The following is an 18,178-nucleotide window of genomic DNA, read 5'->3' on the forward strand; positions in this document are numbered from 1 at the left end:
TTTCTTTATGTAGCACAAACATGCGAACTGTTTTATCAATATATATTAAAGGTTTTTTTTTTAAGTACATTTATTGAATTTGAAGGCACCACTCCACTCAGTTTTCATGCGAAGAATTTCTCTTTACAGTAGAATCTCAATCATACAAATCTCATTGGGTCACGAAAAATGTTTGTATCATCCGAATCGAGGAAAATTCACATGCAGAACTTACGCAGATCTGTTTTCGGCTGACGGGATTTACTTACGGCCGCGCACCATTGCTGACTCGCAATGTCGGCGCTGTGCTGCCCGCGCACTGCCGCTCACTGCTCATGATGCGCATCGTTCGACTGGTCATTCCGCTGTCAGTGACGTACTGGGAGCGAGTAATGCGTAGTGCTCGAGGATGTGGTTGCGGCTCGCACGTTTGTATCATCTACAGTGGGGCAAGGGGTTGTTCGTAACATCCAAATTTCTGCACATCGCATACACTGCACTCTGGCCATCATCCTGAAATTCATATCAACTGTAATCATATCATCAAGATTCTACTGTACTTGTCTTCTACCATGTCATTGAATGCAGGGTTCAGGCGGTCAATAAATAATTATTGTCATCTTGCTCTGTTCTGTATTGAAATTTTTACGTTGCTTATGTCAGTGTATGCTTTCTGTATCAATCTTCACATAAGTGCTGGCAGATCCCTGTGCCCAGGTGATTTTTTTTTTTAATGAATGTATGTAGTAGTCGAGGGCTCAAATGTTTTGGTCACTCCTGAAAGTCCAACGATAATTTGTGTCTATTCATGGCTTATTTGGTATTTTGGATGGAGTTATGTGAAAAGAAACCCATGTTGCTTACTTTACTTTAATGCTTTTCGTTTTCTTCTGCCAGATGGTCCAGTTCATAGTGCATCCTAATAGACTGTGGTGTAAGTTATTGGGTCATATTAGTAATGTAAAGCATTATAGTCTCACATCTTCCAGGTTACAAAGCACAAAATGGAGTGTCTTTCATTTTTTTTTTTTATTTCTTTAGTCCAGACTACCTGTTATACGCAAAAAAAGCCATAGCTTTATTAAATAATTAGATCACAATTGAAAATTGACGTGTCTTTTATATGTGAGCGAAATACAAACGTACTGGGACAGTTTTATGGAAGGGGCAACTTGGAAAATTGGAAAGGGTGATGTTTCTTGTTGGTTCATGTGCAGCTGGGGAACCTTGGTTCATACCGTGATGCGGACGTACCGCTGAAGTACTGCGCGCGCCTTCTTGCATCCACCTTCCTCCTGACGGGTACCAATGGAGTGCTGATGCCTGACGGCAACGTGCGAGTCAGCATGAAAGTGCTGGCCATGGGCAGCCTTACACGTGTTCTGCTGCTCTACCCTCCAGGCCTCTTTCTCGACCTGCACATCACCCAAGTGCCCGATGAAGGTGGTGACATAGCATCCTTTGCTTCGAAAGTTCAAATGGCATTGGCACGTGCAACCATAGCGTGTGGTGGGAAGGCAGGATGAGTTTATTCAGCAATGTTTGCACAGTTCATTCTGACCGCCATTTTTGAAGAATGCATGCCTTTCTTTTGCACCACCACACCCTTGGAAAAAAAAAAAGAGGAGGAAGATTAGCAAATCCTTTATTTTCTCATTGTGCTTTTTGTGCTAATGTACTGAGGAAAACTGCTGCGAAAGGTCAGAAGCACTGGAAAGACAATAGTACAAATAGGGCTATTTGTCATTGTTTTTCCTGTCTATGACTGGTTCCATACAAAGCCTTGTGTGCTTGAAAGTGCCCAAAATGAACTTCACAGTGGCAAGTAGTTTTGTGTGATCCTGCCTTTTGCACCGTGTTTGAGACTATCTTCAGGTTCTCTCAATCTTTTGGCAAAATTATGGTCACTTGATCTCAATCCCAAATCCTCCTGCAGGCACCTGTCATGATTGTAAAAAAATGGCAGATGGTTTAGCATGGCTAAGCGCAGAACAGTGTGGAGTAGCACTAGTTACAATGGGCACTTAAGGTCCTTACGTGCTAAAGGCATTTGACCTAAAGGCCTTTACCCAAAAGTAATTTACCATGAAGGCCTTCGTCATAAGGCCTTTACCCCAAAGACCTTTGACTTAAAGGCCTTACCCTGAAGGCATTTACCTTGAAGGCAGATGAAGGCCTGCCCACAACGCGATGGGTTGGTGGGCCACCTGCCACAAAGCAGGCCTCGGGGGACGTACATATACCTGAAATTAGAAAATATGCCTAGTAGCACTACCACACTAAAATGCCAAGAAAGACTAAGCATAAAAGCAGTTCTTTTAATGTGAACTTGTAATAACCTGGTCAGAGCTACAAGGTCTAATCATGCTCGTCCGAAAGAGAGTACTTTACAGAGGAATAGCGCTGCTGTGATGAGTGTGGTCATTGTTTAGCTTCTTCATTTGTTAGCCAAGTAGCTCTGGTTGCTTCCCATACATTGTTGTGTTAGTTGTTGCCTTTTGCATACTTTTCATAGTGTTTCTGTAAGAGGTTTGCTCTTGACTGTAAGGAAATTTAGCACTGGTTTTGCCGTGGTTACTGAAATCGCTTTTAGGGTTTTTGATTCTGAAGGGCATTAATTCTAAAAGATATGGGATGTTGTCAGAGATATTGCTTTAATTAATTGCCTTTTTTTTTCCATCTTTTGATCTCTTGTTTCCAGATGATGATCAGAAAATATGGGATGTTCTTGAATTTGTGAATCATTCTGACCCTCAGCTGTGTGGGCAGACTGCCCTCCTGCTAGGTCACTACCTCGGTCACACACTGAAGCTGGCAAGCCATGGCTGGAATTACTGGGCCCGCAAACAAACACGGAGGCCAGGTATTTTTTTGGGTTAACTGCAATGCTGTAATGCACTAAGCAGACAACTGGACTTGTGACTGGATTATTATTACTATTATTATTATTATTATTATTATTATTATTATTATTATTATTATTATTATTATTATTATTATTATGTAGTTTTGATTTAAGGTTATAAATGAGCTCTCAATACCTTTCGTGCTCATAATCAAAGCTTGTGTCATTGGAGGCTGCATTGCAAGTTCTGCACAGGACCAGAACCAGTGCACGTTTGGTTGCATCTCTCTTCAGCTGCAGTAATAAGCAGTGCTGTTCATTTTGTTCTGTATTTTTGCTTTCCTAAGCGTTAAACAACATCGCCTCTTAAATGTGCCTTCAAGTATTATTTCAGGTTGTTTCAGGTTTAATTTGTGTTCACTCTTTTGGGATCAAGTTAAACACTCATGGATAGTTTCACTTCTCTCAATACATACTGTATTTGCTCACGTAACCTGCGCACTTTTTTTCCTAAAATTAAGGTTTCAAGAAAAGGGGTGCGCAAATTACACAGAGATTTCACAAGCAAGTCCTAAAAATAACACTAGATATATAAGGTAAACTGCCACGTATACGTCAACCTTGCAACTCACGCCCCTAGCTGGCCAAAAAAAAAGTTGTCTCAACTATAAGTCGACGCATCAAAAGCATCATCTGCTTCAAAAGCTAGGCCTGTGTGAATATTCGATAATTTCGAATATTCGGTCAAATAGTAAAGTATTCGATATTCGGTTCAAGTGTGTTTGGTATTCGAAATCTCGAAGTATTCGTAATAGCAATAGCTGCGTAATAATGCTGTCGTAATCAAGACCAGCACTGGGGGTCTAATAGATAGGTCTCACACCCCACAAATATGTCAGCTCCTCATGTAAGCCAACTCCCCAATTTCCGATGGCCCCTTTTGCAAGATGTCAACACAGCTTCAATGAGTGTGATAAAGTTCAATGCATTCTCTTTTTTTTTCATGTAATGGCCTTATGCGTTTGGAAAATAGATGATCTTGTGTGTTACGTGATTTTTAAAATGCCTATTGTGCCTTTCACCCTTTTTTATGTGCTAAAACTATTCGAAATATTCGCTTCGAAAATATTCGAAGAAAATTACTATTCGATTTGAATTTGCTTCGAACCAAAAAAAAAACATTATTCGCACATGCCTATCAAACAAAAATTTTATATTTGTACACACTTTATGGAAACACCAGATGCTCCAAAGAAAAGGAAGAGGGCAGGTACTCCTATTAAAGAGCTGGAAGAGACGAAGCAACGGTTGCTTCATAAGTCAGATTTAACGTGTACTATCTTCAGGAAAAAATCTGCTCTTTAACAGGAGGAGCAGATCTGTTTTCACTGCTGGAGTAGCAGTTTCCATAAGTTATCTTTTTGCTGTTATTGGACCATGTATACTGTACATTATCATGGCCACTCTGTATTTCAGCCTCTTCAGTGGTCAAGAAATTTGGACTGAAATAGTCGGGGAAAACATGGAAAAGTCGGAGAACTTGAAAACAGTAGCTTTCTAGGCACCCTCTCACATTTGAAAAAGAATATTTTTAATCACATGTATACATCTTCATTTACCAAACAGCCAAACCACTGTATGTAATGTATAGCCCTGCATTGTTTTAGCAGTATTCTGTGAGGTTGCTGAGTTGGGCATAGGAACTTTTCATGCTGTGATCTGTTGGGTCTCTAAAGGTTCTGTTCCTTTTGTTCTCCCTTCCATTTTTCAGACCTGCCCAAGCTTGTCGACCTGGTGGGCAAAATCACTCGAGTGGCAGGCAGCTCCTCTTCAGTGTCCAGCCGTACAGGGGTGCAGGCCACCCGACTGTGCATTGCTGGCCTACTCCACTCCTGCCACGCCAATTTGGTGCCATCATTGCTTGAAGCTTGCATGAAGCTCAAAGACAATGCCTACTGGCTAGTCAAGGTGAGTGCGTGCACTGACTGCACTAGTCTCACTGCTTGAGTTTTCTGACCTTTACACCTTCCTTCCTTTTGCAAAATCTCGATGCAATGCTTGGTTGTTGTCCATATCAGACCTTATCACTATGATCTGCTCTTCCCTTCCAAAGATTACATGTTGTGCACTCTGCCTTCCCTCAAGGTGGAACTGGTGGAGATGATTGGGGAGCTGCCGTATCGTGCCCTGCAGCACATCAGCAGCGTGTCCACCAGTATTGCCAAGAGTGTTTGTCCCTGGATGCCGACATACCAGGAGATTCTCGTGCACGAGATACTTTTTGAGTTGCTTGGTGATGAAGATGTCAGGGTGCGCACTGCTGTCACTGCTGCTTTGGCAAAGTAAGTCTACAGATTGTACAAGCTGCATACACGGTTGCATTCTGCCGGCAGAACTTTTTTTATCTGACATGTTGGGTTATTGTGTTACTCTAGCAAGCTCTGTGGCATGTTGTAGCCTCCTGTTAAAGCTTTGTGCATACTGGACTATTTTTCACAGCGGTGCAGAAGCAGCTTTTGTGTTGTCAGTCCTAATTATATTAGCAGAAATTTTAGCTTCCTCTCTTGGTTTCAAGTTTTCTGTTGTTGGCTCTGGTGGCTCTTGTATCATTGATAGCATTAGTTCATTTCTTATTTCTTGTGCTTCGAGGTGCGCGTTGTGGTGAATAAAAATGATCTAATCTTAGCTGTTGTTTATGTGCGCAGGTGTGTTCCACAGCTGTACTACCCCGAAGACCATCCCGGAGAAAGTGCCGTGTCAGCGGAAGCCGAGGTTGAAAGTAACCTGCTACTAGGCTGGCTGCTGCATGATGCATGGACCCCTGGGCCACCTCAGGTACTTTTAAATATGTTATTGTGCATAATTTTATTGTAAAGTATGTAAAGCATAGTTTGTTGTATACATTTGAAGTCCTGGAGAAGGGATCGTGAGAGCTTTTTCAATGCGTGAGCAGTTAGAGAGGACATGTTGCAGAGAAAGTGAAACCCTAGGAGTGAAGCCCTAGGAGTGAAGCCCTAGGAGTGAAGCACTAGGAGTGAAGCACTAGGAGTGAAGCACTAGGAGTGAAGCCCTAGGAGTGAAGCCCTAGGAGTGAAGCCCTAGGAGTGAAGCCCTAGGTGTGAATCGCTAGGAGTGAATTCCTAGGAGTGAATCCCTAGGAGTGAATCCCTAGGAGTGAATCCCTAGGAGTGAATCCCTAGGAGTGAAGCCCTGCCTACCAGATTGTGAGCAAGCTGCCCACCATGGCATGTGGCAGTGAAATTAATAATTGGTAGCAAGAGGTTGCTCGGTGAGAGCAACCTGGTTCTTACAAGCCCCACCAATGGTAGCACCTGCCATCCTAGGGCAGGGCAGTGGTGCACTGCTTAACCACTCTGCACCACTGCACCAGGAGTGGTACGAGGACTCCCAGGGATCTATAAATGTAAAATGGAGGATGACTGATGTCTCAGTGTTAAAAGCAGATGCCAAGAACGAAATATAAAAGAAATTAAAAAGAAATTGGTGTATGGTCAATGAGCGTAGTTCATAACGGCAACTGTTCACACATTTTCGTCGTGTCGCCCTAGCGAGAGCCATTGAGTTTATTTCTTCATTTTTTTTTGCACCCCCTCCAGCAGTAAGCAGGATTAGATGCTGACCACATGGTGTCCATTCTTCAGTGTCTCAGGATATTTCAGGCAGTTTGGAGCTGTCTTCTTCAAGCTATTCTTCTCGGACTATGAGCACTTTCAAAGTGATACAGAGTAGTTTCTTAAGTTGGTACACATTACTGCTGCTGAATTGAAGTCTAGACAGCTTGTAACTAAAATCACAATGATTTGAACTACCATGATTCAAATTGGCTTATAGTTCGAGCTGGTGCTTAAATCCAGTGAAAATTTTGTGTGTTTGAACTGGGTAGAAAACTAATTCCTACTCTTCAAGGTGAAACTAGTTCATTCAAATAGGACTGCCCACTATGCATGTAGAGCAGCTTGGGGGGATTACTAAGCAGCGGCATATTTGTGATGGGAGGGGTGAAGTGAAGGTGACCACTCCTGTGAAGCGAGAAATTTTTTACTGGAAAGCCACAGTGGTAACCCCTCTCTCTTTCTCTCTCTCTCTTTCCCATTTTTTTTTTTTTTGTAAATGTAGTTCAAAACTTGCATTGTGAAAATGGACCCTTCCCTCACTTTGAAGTTGGCCATAAATCCACCCCTGTATCTCGGGAGCTTTAATTGCATGTATATTCGTGGGACCAGCCTTTTTCATCCTTCCTCCCGTGCAACCTTGGTACAGCCAGCTTGTTTGTGCCTTCCACAGATTCCAGCATTGAAGAGTTAAGGTTGGCATGGAATCTATGCATTTAAAAGGCCTTTTCGAGGATTAAGCCCTTTTTTCTTTTTTTCTTTTATTAATATACAGTAGACTCTCGGTCATACCATCATGGTTGATACAAATTTTGGGATGATATGAATTCATAAAATTTCCTGGTTGGAGTTCATTGTGTACAGCAGGCAGAATTTTAGGTGTTCTGAATGCACTAACGCGCCACTGCGAATGATAGGAACGCGCGGGCTGCAACCGCGCTCTCGAGCACTAAGCGCTGCCCGTACATTAGCGAAGCGCGATCGTCAGTCGTGTGGTACGCCGTGCAAGCAGTGGGCGTTTGCATGCAGCTCACCATCGCCGGTGTTGCTGTCACCAGTCGTACAGAGCATGAGCAGTGAGTGGTGGTGCGTGGCTGTAAATAAATCACGTCAGCCATGAACAGATCTGCCCATGATTCTGCATGCGGATTTTATTCGTTTGGAGGATATGAACTTCTGATGTACGAATATTTTTCGCCTTCTTGAAAGATTCCTGTCATAGAGATGCTACTGCACGAGCTTTTTATCATCATACATTTTTATTCAGAATGCCAGTTCCTCGTTTGGGTCAGTTCTTTTTTTTTCTGCCTCCCTCCCTCCCCATAAGAGAGAACCTACGGTATTAGTGAAGCTTGCTTGTGTCATGCTCAAAGGTTGCAATGTTTGTAAGGTTGTAAGGCATTTCTTTTGGTACATTGCCGTAGTTTTGTGCTAAACATTTCAGGTGCATGGCCTTGTACCTCCATTCTCATGCAAGCCACCCCGAGGTTTGTCCGTCTACACAGAAGCTGCTCTGTCCCGTATTATCAGCCTTGTGTGGAAAAAAATTGTTACTTCATCCAACAAGTACCTGCTGGTAAGTAGTGCTAGCATATGCAGATTGAGTGAGTGTCCTTAAAGTAATGTTTTTAATACATTAGTATGTGGCACGTGTGAGCATGCTGGCTGTGTTGCTTATGAGATTACCTGCAACCCCATAAGCCCATGTGGGAAGCCTCCTGGAAGTTGAACAGAAAGCTCAATTTAAAATTTTTATTGGCTGAATGTCGTGTTGTTATTGATATGTATAGGCAGCCTACAAAAACTGTGAGTTGTGAAACTTACCATTTCAGATTCTGAAATTTGTTGTCGTGCCATGAATTTATGCTCATCATTTCTGAAAACCTTTCTCTTTTTTTAATATGGTATAATGTTTTTCCATGCTTAAGTCTTATGAAAGCAGAGCCCTGGATTAAACACCACAAAACCTTTGCTTGATTGTGGGGTATCATGCTTAGATAGAGATTTAAAAGTTTTGTCCTAAGGTGTAACATGCTGCTTTTGTTGTCTCCTACCTTGGTAACATTTTTGCAGCACGGCTGCTGCCAGGCCCTGGCCAACTTGGTACTGGAGTATCCTGTCACAGTGTACACCTTTGCCTGGAGCAGCGTTCTTGGTTCACCCACTTCTGTCTCCTCACCTCTGACTCTTCGGTCACAAGCTAGTGTCAGTTCCAGGTCAGGAGCCTTCTTCAAATTACATTATGTTCTCTGCTGTCCTTCCCCCCCAGCCCCCATCTTTTTTTTTTTTTTGTAGCAGTAGCCATGTAGGGGCCTTTTTTCAGTTTATATGATGTCATCGTCGTGTGTCCAGTGTTTGCCTGTGGGACAACAAGAATGTTATCCAGTATCCAGGCACTGGCTGACTATCGAGAATCCCCATGTGGACCTTTGAGTGGGTGATGTCATTGGGAGGGGGATGGATACTACATACTACAGCTTTGAGGGCTACATGCGTCCTGTTTGCTACGTGTTTCAGATCCCTGGCATATGGTTGCAGTTTCAATCATAATTATTTGTTTGTTGGCAGGTGGCAGTTAAATCAATGATTGGTCGCTTATGAGGTTGCTCGGGAAGAGCAACTTGGATCGCACAAACCCCACCAGTGACAGCACCTGCCATCGTAGGGCAGGACAGTGGTGCACCGCTTAACTGCTGCACCACTCCGGCAGAAGTGGTAGTCTAGCCCGGTTATAGTGAAGTCGGCAGGAATCGGAAATCGCTTCGCTATATCCACTATTTCGCTATATCTGGACTATGAAAGAAAAAATACAAATATCGGCAAATTGATTTATTCCCGCTGGAAGAACTGTTCCAGCATTCCCTGAGCACGTTTCGTGAGCGCAGTTCAGGATCGTGGCCTCCACGCCGTCCAACTGTGAACCGAAGTTCTGCTCGAACTCCAAACTCCCGAGGAACATGCGCAGAGTGTCAACTGCTGCAGTGGCCGCTGTGGAGGTCACTGGCTTAGGGGCAGAACCAGCGTCATCACAATCGCTGTTGGAGGTGCTGTCCACCGTGGTGCCGTCCATGACGCTCCCAGCAACTTTGTCAATCGTTAAGCCCTCAGTAGCAACAAGGGGCACGATGCAATTACACCCCTAGTAGGAGGAACTGGCACTCACGTTGGAGTGAGTGAATTGTGCGAGAGGGAAAGGGAGAGTAGTAGTTTCCCTAATAGGAAGGAGGGGAACTAGCTCTCACGTCGGAGCTGCAGCTGCTCCGAGAGAAGAGAGGAGTGCCAGAGGAAAATGAAAAATTCAAGGGAAGCGTATGTAGCGGTAGCACCCCTAGCGAGACGTGAAATCAGAAAGACGCAATTAAAAGGTGAATATTAAAAGCGAATTTGAAAAAACAAAAATTAGAATCACGCTGCTAGTGCAGAAATCCTGCGTTAGGTTGTGTGATTGCCCGTCAATTTTTTTTATTTCATAAAAGTAGTTGAAGCCTAAGCATGCTCCAATCTTGGTTCTGAACTTTGAATGAGAACGCTAGGGACAGAGGATGAAAAGATGTTTGTAGATGGCATGCAGCATCCATTTGTTTTTTATATCGTAGTGCTGTACAACTTCCATGATTTGAATTGCAGGGTACTTTAAGATGTGCTTAAAGTGTAATTGAAATATATAGCAGACTTCTTTGAAATGGCACATTGATATTCTGCATAGGAAGATGCATGGTGGCAATGTTGAATGTGCACTGTTGGTTACAGTTGAAGACCTTACTGCTTAAGGGCCCAAGTTTAATAAACCATCTTGTTATTTCTCTCTCTTTTCTTGAGTTTCGCTTTGACATTCTTTAATATTGTTTTATTCCTGACCACTATGCATTCTGAATTAACTACCTCACATGATATAAAATCTTTACTACACAGTGAGTTGCTCCAAAAATGTGTTTGTGATGAGATCACAGGTTGAATGCAAATTAAAAGCATTTAGAATTAGTGGCTTTCATCCGTTCTGTGTGACAAAGTATCTAAGTAGACTCATTTTAGCTGACACTGGCATTAAATGCAGCATGCATAATTGAAAAATGTTGTGACTACAGGCATATAAGTTACTCCTTGCCTTGGTCATGGCTTCATTATTGTTTTTAGTGGTTTAACTGCATGTTACAGTTACCAAAAGGCTGTTATGACGTAGTTGCCCGACATACTAGCAAGATTCAAAAGAGAGAGGCCAAATCTTTCTTGTGCGTTCTTTGTAATGTGCACAATGACACTGCGGAAACCTTTTACCTACTCTTTGCCCAGCACATCCGCATTGTGGTGAGGGAGGAATGTAAGTGAGGTCTTTGTTGTATGTGCTTGGGCCTCTCCACGCACTGCCAGGGACTGCTGCCCTGTCGCTCATGTAGGCAGCCTGCGTGCTTACGGCAAGGATAGCTCATCTTAGCATGAGACCTGTCGCACTATTGAAGTCTCCTTCTCTCACACAATGTTGTGTGCTTTTTCCTGTGCAGTAGTGTGACACCAGAGAGCCCCCAGGAGGGAGTGTCAGAGAGTGGAGGCCTTCTTGTGCACCTGTTGGCTCTGTTGATGGCCTCGCCATTGACGCTGGACATTCATGTGCACCAACATGTGCTCACCACAGCTGGTCACCTGCTGGCAGGTGAGTGCTTTTAGTCTGCTCAAGACTCATTGCCATGTGTAAAGGAGGCGACTGGTGGCGGCCTTTATTCTGGTTCATATACATGTTGACTTTGTGGGGTTTTAATTGGGGGAGATAAATACGTTTTCCCCCGCTTAACCGCGTCTGACACATTTCAAGACAGCTGGACCCCACCCCATGATCGCATATGCTACCGAGCACACGCCGACCACGGCGGGCCTTGCTCTGAAAGAACAAAGGAAATAGTACACTCTGGCTGACACAAACAGGCATTTATTGCTACAACAACAATAACACCAGCTAGCAACAAAATACACTAAGGAATTGAGGTCGTCTGACTCACCAGCACGGTTACAAGTGAATGTCCGCCCACGCTAGGGCAGGGAATACTCCACGGCCAGAGGGGACCAGATACGAGAGAATGTTCCTCCCCACGAGGCCCCGCGCCAGTGGCGGAGAGCGGAGCGTCGCAGCTGTACATCAGGCGGCACAAAAAGAGCACGTGACACCCGCACTGCTCTGCGACTCGTGCTTGTAAGTGTGGATAGCGCTCTCTCCTGCCACACAGTTTGTCTCGCTTGTGTGTGGCCCCACAATTCCTTGTGCTGTAATGGCGAGAAGACTGTAACTTGGAAAATCTAATAACTGATTGGGCTACAACCCTTTTAACAAATGAGGAGCCTAACAGCTATAGTTGAAAAGTTAACTACGCAATGTTAGTTAACCAGCTTGCTAGGTAACATGTCTTAGATGTATGCTGATGCACACTACTCCAGGCAATGCTGTGCAGAATAAAGTGCTCTTCTAACTCAAAAAACCTATTTTAAAGACTTCTAACAGTCTTAGGTGAGACAATCTGTATAAGGTACCTAGGTGTTTATTTCGATGACAAATTATCTTGGATTCACTACATCAACTATGTAGCACAAAGGCTAAGGGCTCTTTTTGGCTAAGGGCTGTTTGTGCAGTAATCTACAAATGAAGATCAGCATGTGATAACCATTTTCATAAAATAGTTTTTTAAAAAGCGTTGGGCGATTTGCAGGTGATTCATATTACCTCAACAAGTAAAGTGAAAAAGCAAATCCTCGGGTGGGTGTTATTACAAATTGATTTACACAGTAAATATAGCAAGTTTCTAGACATCCAGTTTGGTTTGTTGTCTTCTGGGCCTTTGAATTTGTTTTTATTTTTGTTTATTTATTTATTTATTTACAATACTGCTGGTCTTATTACAAGACCATAGCAGGGGCAGTTAATACACTGCAAACAGAGAAGAAAAAGAAGCATATACATATTCTTTAAGGGCAGCACACATGATCAAAAGTACATATAGGCAAAAAGAAACAAATTGGCCACGGTAAAAAGATCTGTCTAAACACGTCATCAACAGTGGCAGGACCAACTTCACAATGCACTCAAAATATTCCCACTTCAAAACACACCACAACCCTAACTTTTATGTCTTAAAACCATCAACAACTGGCATTTTGATGACAGGCAAGGCGCGCCTCATTAGACGCAAGCCACCGCAGAGTGCATATTGCCGGTTACGGTGCTGATTTCAGCGCTGGTCAGTAAGCCTAATTACAAAGGCCAGTGCCGATAGAGGGTTTTGCTTCGGCTGTTTATGGGTTCTTAAAACTTTTTGCCATCTTCACCTTCTTGTTCCAGGCCTTTTGTACTATGAGTGCAGTTGCCATCCGGTGATGCGAGCTGGGCACTTCTATTTTTCTTTCTTTTTCTTGCCTATCCTAACATGTGTGGGCGGAGTGCAGTTCCCACAGTGGCACATTCGCTTTTGCGTCTGAACTTTGTCCCAACCAATGCATTGTTGATGATACGTTGACGGCAGTATAGCCATCGTACGCCGAGCTTGTGAAAGCAGTCATCGCCCATCACCTACCTGTGTACACGTGGCGTGCGGCGAGATTTAGTCATGAGGAGCTTCAAAATTTGCACAAAACTACTGACCTCTTCCTCCGGCATATTGGCAATGAGCTAGTGATTTTTTCAATAAAGTTTATTTTTCAGACTGCCCGATTTTTCAAATGTTTTCGTGGTCCCTAGGGAGTTTGAAAAATCGGTTGTCGACTGTATGTGTGCATCTCAGGTAAAAGAGTATGTGGCTTCTTCAAGGCAACTACTAATCTATTGCTTGAGTCAATCTATTTGTTCACTTCTATATTGCAGGGGCCTGCTTTAAATGCATCAGACCTCAGGACATTGAAGCCATGGCAAGCCAAGAATGTGAGGAACCGTGGGCATCCATGCGGGACCGTCACCTTGTGCCCTTGTTGGACAAACTGTTTCAGCACACTATGAGGTATGTTGTGCATCAGGCTAACCCTTTTGTTTTGCAAGAGTTGCATGTCTTCACAGGAACTCTTTGTGAATGTATGTTACTAAAGTGAAGCCAAAGAAACTGTTGATATCCCTGTTGGATTTCAACATAAATTCTTGTCAAGAAAACAAAAGAAATTAAAAATGCTGCAAAAACATCATCAACATAGACGCAACTATACACACTGCATAAACATAGTCCCACAGATTCACATTTATCAAATCATTGTGAGTTCTCATCAAAGTTGAGTTGAGTTGTGTATGCTCATCAAACTCTGTGCATTTCAATGGGAAGTTAATTGTTTCTAAACTATGTGACGTATGCAGTAAGTGGCTCAGGCTAAATAAAAACTAACAGCACTCAAGAGGTCCATAATTCACTGGTAAAAAAGACTGGCATGTTACACTGCATGATGCATTGAAGGTGAACACAGTCTCGTCAGTTTTGGTAGTTTACTACAGCCATTGATGAAAGCATGCTTTGCTGTTGTGGGTGTGGTTAAGCATAGCTGTTGATGATCTCAAGACCACAGACATCAATGACTGTAGTGCTGAGGTCAATTGGAGGTGTGGTTAAAGTGATCACATCACCCTTTGATCTTCTGTTCTAAAGAAATAGGGGCATCAAGTTTTCATGTTCTATGTTTTGCCGATAACAGTGCTCAGGACATTAGGAATGAGAGAACTAGAGAGATGTACCTCACTGTGCCTTGAATCATTTATTACAGCTCTGTTTTTTGTTGAGGGTCTCAACATTCTGTGACAGTCGAGAGGGTACACAAAACAGCCGCACGGCACATGGGCTCAGAGAACAGTGATGCATTAACTGCTTCATCGTCGTTTCCGAGCGCACATAGCTTGTGAAGTTTCTGGTCTTTACCACCTCGTGCTCTTAGCCTCGCATAGGCTGAACTCAGGCGAGTGTCTGTAATGATGGCTGTACATGCTGATATGGCTTTGGTTGCCCTAACTGGTGTTGTAATCATGCTCTTTTAAGGGGGGACACTGGTCTTGAAAAAAAAAATTTTATTAATGAAGTCACAGTTACGAAATCTTCAGGGAATATGTATTTTTGTGTGCCGATTCTAAATATGTCATTTAATTTAATGTAAAACAATTCCCTGAGTGCTTATGCACTTTTTATGCTAGTACTTTGCGGAGAGTTTTCAAGAAAATTTGCTGTGGGAAACTTGCTGAAATGTATGCCATTGGGTTCTCTTGACACCAAGGAATACAATAAGGGTGAAATTGTCTTCCTGCCTATCATAGAACTTAAGTTATAGAGTTTTGAAGTTGTCGCTTCAGGAATGAGAAGGAAAGTGTGTATTCCTGTTTCTGAAGTGGCAGCTTCAGTACCCTATTACTCAAGTTCTATGAGAGCCAGAATGATAATTTTACTCTTATTGTATTCCTTGGTGTCAAGAGAACCCAATGGCATACATTTCAGCAAGTTTCCTGCAGCAAATTTTCTTCAAAACTCTTCGCAAAATACTTGCATAAAAAGTGCATAAGTGCTCAAGGAATTGTTTTACATGAAATTAAATGACATATCTAGAATCAGCGCACAAAAATACATGTGCCCTGAAAATTTCATAGCTATGACTAAATTAATAAAATTTTCTTGTCAAGACCAGTGTCCCCCCTTAACCTGCTCTTTAGACATCTGTCTGGTGGTATCTGGTGGTTAGGTGGGTGGTGCCTGGTGGTTAGGCTTTCATATGGTTAGCCTCATTGCATGGGACTAGCTGTGTTCTGGTTAAAACATTGTATGCTTGTTTGTTTTTGTTTTTAACAGGTTTGTCAATGTTAAATGATGAATTCTCTGTAGCAAGTTTGTGGCACCTGCTTGTTCGCTGTAATGGCAGTGCTGTGTTACAGATGTGTTCTCTCTATCTGAGGCTTAGTGTTGTAGCCTTAATATGCATTGTTACAACCACATTATTTTCATTCACTATAATTCAGACACCCGCAGTGAAACTGAATGGAAGAAAAGGCACAGTTGCACATGCCTCCTTTATGTCTGCTTTATATGGTTGCATAAAATTTCTCGTACTGGGACTCGTGCAGTGATCTGCAGTGATCTGTATAGTTGAGCTGTGTTTAGTTATAGCTTATGTGACTCGTGAAGGCTACACATGGATGTAATAATGAAAAGGAGGGCACGGATGTAAAGCTTTTCAAAGCAATTCATTAGCTGCCGCCCTACATTCCTCAGGTGCAAATGTTTTAGTGTGAAAGCACAACTTAATGCGGTCCCAACCAAGAATGTTGTGTGAAGCCTCGGAGTAACTTGGATAAGCTCGGGTTAGTTAGGAGGAGCATCATGCAAGCTGCAGCCAACGGGAGGAAGCTCGGGTAAGTTTGGAGGAGCATCGCGCCAGCTGTAGCGGATGGGAGGGTGACCTTGAGGGTGACCTTGGCCAAATCTAGCATAGCAACACTCATGCAGAAATAAAATAAATATTGTCGCGACTGAGTTTCGAACCCAGGGCAGCGTGAACAGGCCAGCTTTGCTGGCCACTGAATGAAAGCACTAATGCTATCACTGCAGCCGATCATGCCTCGTGTTAAACTGCAACACTCTCGCGGTGTGCATTGCACATCGTCAGCTTCATCAACTTCCATCAGCACCTCATCAGAGCTTAACCTGAGTCTAATATCGTCGCTAGACATGCCGATGACCCAGTAAAGCAAAACCATGAGCCAACGAGGCCAAACGCATGCTTTCACACGTCTACTCAACTACACTAAAACCGTGCCACTTTTTTAGTTTCTGACATTCCTTATAGCATTTTGCAGTCATTGCTATCTTCTTCCACTTTCTGTAGACTAGATATTGATTCCACTGTCCCGAGTGGGCAGCCAGCTTGCAGCTGTTTCTTGTATGCAGACACAGTGTTATGTATGACGTGTTCTGATAATGTTTGGCATATGTGTTCTGGTAACTGTTAATGAGCAGTTACTTTTCACTCTGCCTTGGGCTGTGTTCTTGTATAAGTGGTTCATTTGTTCTCTTAGGTTGCTGAATGTGTTTGCACATACTCTGGAAGAACAAGCGTCGCCATCCCGAGGTGGACTGGGCCTTTCGGGGGGTCCTGCTCTCAGCCCAATTCGGCGTCGCAGCAGAGGCCGGGAGGATGCTGCACTGGCAACCACAGGCACTGCCACAGTCAGGGGCAGTACAAGCAAGCTCACAACAGGTACATGCGCTGCTTGCGTGGCACTTGCAAAATTCACGATAGCATAAGTTCATCTCACCTACAGTTAACTTCTTGTGTGATGTCCGCCAAGGTCTCGCAAGGAAATGTTACAATGGCTGAGCAAAGAAATATTACATTCTTAGTGCACATTTGGTTTCTCATGCATTGGAAATAGACGTTTTTCAGTGGTCTGCTTGCAAGGTTAGGTTTGGTGATGTTTGTTCCATGTGTAGCAAGGCCCTCTGTAAATTGAGCAAGCAGACACGGTAGTTAGTCATCTGCAAATTAAGTGCAACAGTTCGATTGCGTGGCCTTAGTTATATGTGGCACTATGTAATGGTGTGTAGAGAAACTTTACTCTTGTGGATAGTACAAAGATATGTGTGCCACTTGCATATTTTCAGCATCTTCTGAAGTATGTATGGTTCACCACGACACATTGTATACTTCCCCTCAGCATAGAATGTGCCGAGGGACATGTGCTTGTGTCACCTCATTTAGTTGTTCATTTATGACTGTACCTCAAGAAATGGCTGTTTCCTCCACCAGATGAAATTGGCAGCTTTTCTGCACTGTGGTAATTAAATAAGCCAAGCTTTTTGTTAGCAATCTGTTGTAGTGGCTTGACACAATCTCAGCACTGTTGGATATTACTGTGTGCATTGGTGATATTTCTATTGTATGTTGTTTACCGCGTAAACGTGTGTACGGGCCGCACTTTTTTTTTTTTCATATTTGAGGGCCAATTTTCGGGGTGTGGCCCATACACGCAATGTGCGAAAAAGAAATCTTTTCAATGCATCCTTATGGTTGCACCATCGTTGGTCGCACTTCTCAGCCACGTCGAATTTCCTACTCGCCGCACACTTGCCGTGGCCGAGGGCAAACTCCCAGCCATGTAGCTATTAAGGAGCTTGCCCATCGTGCTAAAACTGCAACGCTCAGTGGCAGCACATGAAAGCCACGACTGCGGCGAACTGCTAACACGCTACTACAACTTTCGTGCCTTTGACTGCAACAAAAAGCTGGAGATACTGATGCAGATATGGATAGCGGGAGCTCGCGGCAGGAGAAAAAGTTGATGTTGAGATGCGGCCTTGGGCGCCATCCGTGGGCAGCACCTGGAAGCTCCTCTGCACATGTGTGGCCTCTGCGATGGGTCGTAGAAAGTATGGGTGCAGCCCTCACACAGATTTTTTTTTTGATATTTCCTTGGTGAAAACAGGATGCAGCCCATACATGGGCACGGTCCTTACATGCGTTTATACGGTATGTCCATAATCCTCAAAGCTTGTTCTTTCTTTTTGCACTGCTTGATGAATAACTTGTGTTCCTTGTGAGAGGGGAGCTCAGGCACATTGATACCACTGTGCTTGGACTTCGACTTTGCTTACCTTTTGTTTGTTTTTATTTTTCATGGAGAACTCGACAAGACCAGCAAGTCACAAGTGGGTCTGGGCCACTTTACATCCCTACCACAGTACATGAAACTGTATGAAGTCCTCAAGGCAGCCCATTCCAACTACAAGGC

The 18,178-nt window shown here is 43.4% G+C and overlaps 1 protein-coding gene across 4 annotated transcripts in view; it reads left to right on the top strand.

The window, feature by feature from the left end:
* The window catches only part of htt (huntingtin), a 107,224-nt gene that overhangs the window by 16,764 nt on the left and 72,282 nt on the right, over positions 1-18,178 (top strand). For all 4 annotated transcript variants that reach the window (XM_089578819.1, XM_089578816.1, XM_089578817.1 and 1 more), the window contains 11 exons: positions 1,197-1,422; positions 2,681-2,842; positions 4,596-4,792; positions 4,970-5,166; positions 5,530-5,659; positions 7,901-8,032; positions 8,530-8,672; positions 10,956-11,104; positions 13,298-13,430; positions 16,466-16,647; positions 18,070-18,176. In XM_089578819.1, coding sequence (XP_089434945.1) covers positions 1,197-1,422; positions 2,681-2,842; positions 4,596-4,792; positions 4,970-5,166; positions 5,530-5,659; positions 7,901-8,032; positions 8,530-8,672; positions 10,956-11,104; positions 13,298-13,430; positions 16,466-16,647; positions 18,070-18,176 — 1,758 coding nt within the window. The remainder of the gene's footprint in view (positions 1-1,196; positions 1,423-2,680; positions 2,843-4,595; positions 4,793-4,969; positions 5,167-5,529; positions 5,660-7,900; positions 8,033-8,529; positions 8,673-10,955; positions 11,105-13,297; positions 13,431-16,465; positions 16,648-18,069; positions 18,177-18,178) is intronic.

The sequence above is a fragment of the Amblyomma mixtum genome, chromosome 3 (assembly GCF_055824585.1).
Source record: "Amblyomma mixtum isolate Tamu chromosome 3, ASM5582458v1, whole genome shotgun sequence".
In the NCBI taxonomy this organism is placed as follows: domain Eukaryota; kingdom Metazoa; phylum Arthropoda; class Arachnida; order Ixodida; family Ixodidae; genus Amblyomma; species Amblyomma mixtum.